The sequence below is a fragment of the Metopolophium dirhodum genome, chromosome 3 (genome assembly GCF_019925205.1).
Source record: "Metopolophium dirhodum isolate CAU chromosome 3, ASM1992520v1, whole genome shotgun sequence".
NCBI classification, from domain to species: Eukaryota; Metazoa; Arthropoda; class Insecta; order Hemiptera; family Aphididae; genus Metopolophium; species Metopolophium dirhodum.
In genome coordinates this window covers 12,072,269-12,079,887 of record NC_083562.1, presented here as the reverse complement: position 1 = coordinate 12,079,887, position 7,619 = coordinate 12,072,269, and the positions used below count along the sequence as shown (strand labels likewise).

Here is a 7,619-nt window from a genome sequence, read left to right as displayed (position 1 = left end):
CGTATAATAGTATTATACATCCATATTTAGTATTTAGTATTTACCTATATAGGTATTTATGCGTGAACATGTCAATCAGTATATCATTTTTGTGTCACGATTTTTTTCCAGCCTGTACGCGCTGTGCGTATTATACAAGTCGTTTACGTTGAATTTAATAAAAATATTACATACGATTCCATCGTACTTCTATATTAATTTTAAACTTTTATTGCCGTCACGTACAACAATCCTGTGAAATGATTATGGTTTTTTTAACGTTATTCTTGACGCTCGATGTTTAAAAAATACCTATGTGTTTTTGCTTGTATAAATATCTAAAGAAATCCTATTAGACTTCATCTGAGATTGGCCCATCTCATAGATATAGTATCTATACAGCGAATATCCGGAATCTGAAGACCTATAGTATATATGTTTGTATATTGGATATAATAATAATATGCTATCGCTATGTACAATGTTACATAAAATAATGTAGCTATACCTCAATCGGTCAATCGTCGATGAGACTATTATCGTACATTCGGAAATTCTTATACTAATATTTTTCAAATTTCATTATGACGATCGATCAAAAATATGCCAATACCTAACTACATTTAAAGGTTTTGAAAATATTGACATGATTAGGATAAATAATACATTTTTGGGAAAATTATGTGTAAAATATTTGTAATGACGCTATTACTATATTTTCAGTATTCACAAAACATGAGCGTAAAGTATATATTATACTACCTACGACATACATGAAATGCAAATCAACATTAAGTATACCTATAATATCATGTTATACCATTAATTTGTGTTTAAAATGTATTTACAATGTAATTAATTCACAAATAACTAATAATATGAACTCGAAAAATTATTTTAACATTTAGATATCTAACCATTATAGTACCTATTTGTCCTATTAAACTAAACAATACAATTGATTTGATTTGTGTACAATGTCCATATTATTATGTACATATTGAATCTTGTCAATTCAAAAATCTTTATAAGCCATATGGATAAAAATATTTATATTTAATCTTTTATTAATGTTTAATAAAAATGATAAAATGTTAAAATAATATAAAAAATTGTTATCGATAAAATTCAATTAAAATGGCATACAATAATATTATTCAACTACACCAACAAAGTGATTAATCTAAAAGCGGAGTAAAATCTAATAGTACAAATTGATAATATTGGTTCAGTAATTGAATTATGAATTACTGAATATGAAATTTGCATACACAATATTGTTTTTCAATAATAATTTAATTATTACATGTTTAACTGTAGATTATTGCAACAGTTTATTTAACATAATTAATTCGAATGTTTATTAAATGTCGATAGATAGGTACGACTAAATGCGAAAGTATTCAAACTATATGCACTCGAAATAATTTATTATTATTACATATGAAAATTGAATAGGTATTTATACATTTAAATTAGGTACCTATAAAATAATTTTCAAAATCGTTTGAAAATTCTATCTTTGAACTTTTAATGTGGTAGTTCGGAATCTTGATGATTATATGATACTATATTGATAACAAGTATAACAACATGTGGTCAATAATAAATCTTTTTAAAATCGAACTAGTGCCATCATAATATATTCCATGTGATTATGCGAGTTTATTTAATGGATCGATATGAAATATCAAAAATATCTTAGACGAATTGAAAAATGATTTACGAGTAAAACGATCAAACTATTACCATTTACCATTATTCGTTTTCTATCACGTAATTTATTTTTCATTTTTTGTGCCCAATGGCCACGATGGCTGGTTGTGATCCAATACTTGAGAATCATTCGAAAATATAAAACATAAAATTTAATAAAAGCGTAATTGCGTCGCGCTATTTGCGAACCGCCAGCCACGTATACTTGCTTATGTAGTTATGTGAAATCAATGTCTAGAGTGATTAATTGAAAAAAAATGCGTATCTAGTGCATTTGCAATGTGTTTTTGACAGTTGAGAGCGCTCATTTAATCGACCAATTTTCTGTGTAAAAGTAATGTAAAACGTACATGGATAGGAGTAATTATTGTCATTCGTCAGTGTAAAATAATAATAATAATATAATATACTTTAGGTAGTGTATGCTGCTATTTATCAGTTATCACACACGCATTCCACCCAAAAATTCGATTATATTTTTTATTTGTACAAGTATTAAGTAACAGTAAGTCCCAACATCTTCTACTGTCTATTTGTCACAGAGGAAAAACGAAGTAGGTACCAAGTACCCACTACCTATCTACGTATATAACACTATAACAATATGTAGATAAGATGATATTGTTATTTTATCTTTCGTAAATAAAATGTACAATTTTAGTGGCCAGGAGTCGTAGTACACTAATAGCATATTATTGCTTATAATATTATTGTTATCATTATATCACACGGAGCGCTGCAACAGGTAAAGACGTAAATATTCACTAATATCTTCGACCGTCGGGCTAGCATTATGACAGCTGCTGCAGCGATGACATTTCGTGTTGCAGCGACGTGACGAGACGGAACGAGGAACCCGTGGCGGCAGAAGAGACTCGCGCGCGTCGACTCTCGACTATACGGGTTCTCGTTTTTGTTGGTGGGGAGGTGAGAGCGTTGCCGTCGCCCGTCGGTCGTCGGATGGAAAGCACCGGTAGACGGTAGTACGCGGCCAGTGTCGTTTCGTCGTTGTTCGTGTTCGTTCGTGCCGTCGTCGTTCAGTTCGCGTACGCAACACCCGCGTAAATACATACACAGCCGACGTGCGTTGTCCGCGAAATTTATTCAATTAATTGTAAACAAAAAACAACACGCGATTGCGTCCGTCCTTGTTGCATAGTATTATGAACGTTTTGTCGCCGTCAGTCGTCGTCTGACGGAACACTCGGCGCACGTAGATCAAAACCTATTAACGTCGTTGTCGTCCGTACGAAAATGACACGCGGACGTCCGCGAGACGACGTCTCCGCAACAACGGTGTCGTTGTTGCTACTGCTGTCGGCGGCCGCGGTGTCATCCGCCGACAACGTGACCGTATTTCGGTGCTGCGGTCGCGGCGAGATGCTCGACCCGACCGACGTGCATGGGCCGTGCGCCCTGTTGCCGGCGTCCTTGCCGCAAGACTTCGTGCCCGTCATCTTCGACGTGATCAGCAACCAGTTCTTGAATCCCAACGAGCCTCCGCCGGCTTACTGGAACCTCGTCCATGAACGTCCGCCGTGCAAGCCCGCCGCGTTTTTGCCCGCCTCGACGCCCCAAGACCCGCCCCGGTTCGTGTCATTTCTCAACGGTACGCTGCTGGCGCAACATTGGCCAAAGAACTTGATGGTGGACCCGGGCCTGTTCTGTCTGGATCGAGCCGGTGCGCTGTTGTGCCTGCCCGACGAGCCGAACAAGACGAAAAAGTGCTGCGGCCCATCAGCGGTGTACAGCGAAGCGAACGGGGGATGCGAGTTCTCGGGCCGGCACGACGCGGCTGATCTGCCCGAAGACATCACGTCCGGGTTCCCGCGATGCGAGGATGATGTGTACATCTTGTCCGGCCGCATCAACGAGTCGCATTGGCCCGTCAGCGGCGCGTGGCCCGCGGGCGGACAGCTGCGTACTGCTGACGGCGTCACACTCCAGCCCCGGGAATACTGTCTGGAGCGCGTGCTCGAACAGACACAGGAGCCGCGCACGTGGACCGTGTTCACATGTGCTCCCCGGCACGGTGTCGACCACGTGACCAAGAGCTACCGCGAGGACATCCGCTTCACCCTTTACCCGCTTGGACTGTTGCTGTCCGTGTTCTTCTTGGCCATCACCCTGGTGGCCAGCTGCATGCTGCCCAGCACTTATCACGTGCTCCATTGGAGGTGTCAAGTCAACCATGTCGGCTGCTTACTAGTCGGCGACCTGTTCCTGGCATTCGTCCAACTGTCCGGTGACTCTTTGCGCGGACCGCTGTGCGTCTTCACAGGTACGATCGTAAAAAAATTTCGTTGCTTTATCATCGACTGTCGCTATGTCATATACCTATATATTATAAAAATACTTTCTCCCGCAAGGCCGAAACGAAATTTTGGTTTTTTTTCCTTTGTGATTCCGCACACGTACTCGATGATGTTTTCTAAATAATATTATACAACGATACAATACGCATAATATGACATACCGATCGTATTATTACCAATATAAGTAGTATACCAAACTGTATATTTTAGACCGAAAGCGTCGTCGGAATCTATTCGGCACTGCTTGAGTATACCTAGGTGGCTAGGTTACCTAGGCTAGCTATGTGTGGTAAATTATAAACACCATAATGACGATGAACAGCGTGGGTTCGTTGATAATAACGTTGATATCTTTTAACTCGGTGGCATAATAGCATAATTAATATGCATAAAATATGCATACGATACTTAATGTCTAGTAAGTATATTATTACTTATTAGTTATTACCTGTCCGGTAAGTGTCCAACACCCCACTCGCAGCGGATAACAATGACTCGGGACTTAAAAAAAACCACCGCCTCAACTGGGCCGCATTATTTATTGGCGTCTTGTCTGCGATTTTTCTCTCTCTTTTGTCTTTAATATCCGCCGCCACTGCACATAAATAAAATAAGTCCGCTCGTTATCAGCTGTGGCCGTTAATTACTTATTATTATTAATTTCTGTTATTCGTACTCTGGTCCGCGCGATCGTTTTGCTTCGATTGTTCGTAATATATCAATTATTACTACATATTTTCGAAAAGCGTTCGAAAAACAAAAAAACAATTACTTTTTCCGTTAAGGTTTCGAGATCGGTCACGGCGGACGATTCTGGTGACGACAATTTTCGGCTATAATATAATTGCATTGTGTATTTATATTTTATAATATATTATTATTATTATTATACAGTGAGGTAGTTGTGCGTCGCCTTCGGGACCCTCTCGTATTATTATTACTATTAATATTATAGTGTAGGTACGTCGTCGAGTCGACGAAATTAGGGGAACCGCGAGTGCCGCGGGAAAAATAAAATGAAAAGAAGAGAATAAAAATCGTTTCCCGTTATTGTGCCGGTGTGCGATGGTTGCGCGTTGGCTATTGTGTACACGTACGCGTGTGACGACGAGACCGCTCTTTTTGCGTGTGACGATAGTGCGTGCGTGTGTGTATAGTTGTACGTCTCGTATATTATTATTATGTGATCATAGGCAGGTAGGAACATGCCGTCGCGTATGGCAGTGGTCGTGTCATAGTCGCTTGCATCGGGTCCAGTCACACTGGCGCGGCCTGGTCGTCGTATTTTCCCCCGTAATTTCTGATTTACGCCGTTGTTGTTTCATACATTTTTTCATACAAAAAAATATTACATATTATTATAAATTTCGGATGCGATTGTTTACGAAAAAAAAAACAACTTTGTTTTGAAAGTAACGTCACCCGTACCAAGTCGTACACCGTATACACCGGGGAAATCTAATTATAATTATTAGACATTAGTTTACATATTATTGATATGTAAAATGGCGACTAGGCTACCGCGTCGTTCATTGGGTTAGGTTATGAAATCATGTAACGTAACCCTAACCTAACCTAACCTAAATTATCTAAAAGCAGCTCTATCCTTGATAAGACAGTGGGTTTCTTGAGCATACTGCACCGATAACATGGGAAAATCTCGTCAGTCGACCGTCAATTCACGCAGTGGTTGGAAGTTTGAGATTATGTGTCTCGGTGTGAATTATGCATCATGTTTCGACCGACGTTTTAACCAGTAGGCATACCCGTCATTTCACGCGTGTACAAACCACAGCGAACTTGTTCCACTTTTTGCGCCGATAGGAATAAAGACGTATACTTTGTCGTTACTCGCCTTTTGCACACACGACAAACATATTATAATAATATATTATGTACAATTATATGTGTAGTACCTGCATATTTACTTAAGTATGGTACAAAGTTTGAGGAAACTCGAGTGCATCATTTGTATATTTCGTATACGTCCGAAGCCCCGCAAAACTCGGTATTATAATATTATGTAGAAACAGCAAAAGAGAGTAGAAAAGATATAATAAGCACCGGATGAAATTTCAGAGCTCCGTTAGTTATTCGATTACGGGAAGACGAAACGGAAAATTGCGTTGAATTTAATACCGTGTGACGACTGACGTAGTTATACGTAGGCGGTACCAATCTCTATAAAAAAAATAAACTGTAGACTACGTTCATGTATGAGTACAAAAGGGTTATATATTTTTTTTGAATTTTCTGTTGTTCCGGCTGAATTAAACCCGTTGCATATTATACTCCTCGGCCCTCGTTCTGTAGTATTAAACAGTTCATTAGGCTCATACAGTCATACCATATACATGGTACACATTGGACAAGATCCAAGGGCTCTGCTTTTCGTCTGACACGCATATATATATATATATGGTTCGTCTATATATATATATATCAATGCGTGGTTGTGTGGCCGACGATACCGTAATTTATATTATTATACATACAGCCCGTACAGGGTATCTATATAGTCTATTGTCTATTTTGGATACGCCGTGTTCAGAGTTCATCCCCGCGGTCGACATTTCAAAAATTATAACTTTTACCACATTCAATGTTTTCATGGGTATTTTTTATTTTGGATAAATATAACAGTTATCCATCGATTATCACTATATATATATTACTACTCATAGAATTTTCTACATTTTTCTCAACCTGGACATAAAAGATGTTTTCATGTTTTTTTCCCTAAAAAATATATGAGATTTACAGAACTAATTATCAATATAAATGTTTTAAAAATGTTCATTAAAAGTATTCGTATAGTAAAATGACGTGAACCTTAGTTTCAAAGATTCGGCAGACTTTGTATCTAATATAGATCTGGTTCTACGTGAATAATAATATGTATATAGCATTGAAGGCGGGATGGTTTACGGTGAGGCACATCCTGTATAATGTATACACAGTACACATAAATATATTAATTGTCGGACACGACAGTTTGTATACAGTCCATTGACGGGCACACACTCCCTGAGATGTATATTGCGGTATGTGTGTAAATATATAAAATAATATTATAGTCTCGTGTCTTATGTGTGTTGTGGTGATACTCGCTTACAGCCAGAATCCGTTCATCAACGACCCAGCACGCCGAAGTTGCAATTGTTGTATTTCTGAAATGCTTTTGACTCTTTAAAAAAAGTCCATTTTTGCGATTAGGAATGCACGTGCAAATATATAATCTAATATAATATTGTTTTCTTCGTTTTCGGAAACGTTGTGTGCTCCATTAAGATAAACGATAGTAAATTATTAAAAATGTATACCTACTACAATATAAGTAGCGATGTGTAAACATCGTTACCAGCTAAATAACATTTTGGGCCAATTTGATATTTTTTAATTTTAATTTCAAGGACATATTAACAATATTTATATAATTATAGTTAATATAAAAATATATTATCCATATTATTCTATGTTAGGTATTTTAAAATCTTTTAGCATTTTAATAATTTAAAATCATAATTTAAAAAAATGATTACCTATGTTTAATATATGTACTTTGAACTGTATAAAAATAAATAGTCAAATAGGTAATTAAGTAGATGA

General features: G+C 37.4%; 1 protein-coding gene across 1 annotated transcript in view; it reads left to right on the top strand.

Moving 5' to 3' along the window:
• Nucleotides 1–2,669: 2,669 nt before the first annotated feature.
• The window catches only part of LOC132940499 (probable G-protein coupled receptor Mth-like 1), a 36,937-nt gene continuing 31,987 nt past the window's right edge, over nt 2,670–7,619 (top strand). Inside the window, exon 1 of the mRNA XM_061008147.1 lies at nt 2,670–3,976. Coding sequence (XP_060864130.1) covers nt 2,950–3,976 — 1,027 coding nt within the window. The 5' untranslated portion in view covers nt 2,670–2,949. The remainder of the gene's footprint in view (nt 3,977–7,619) is intronic.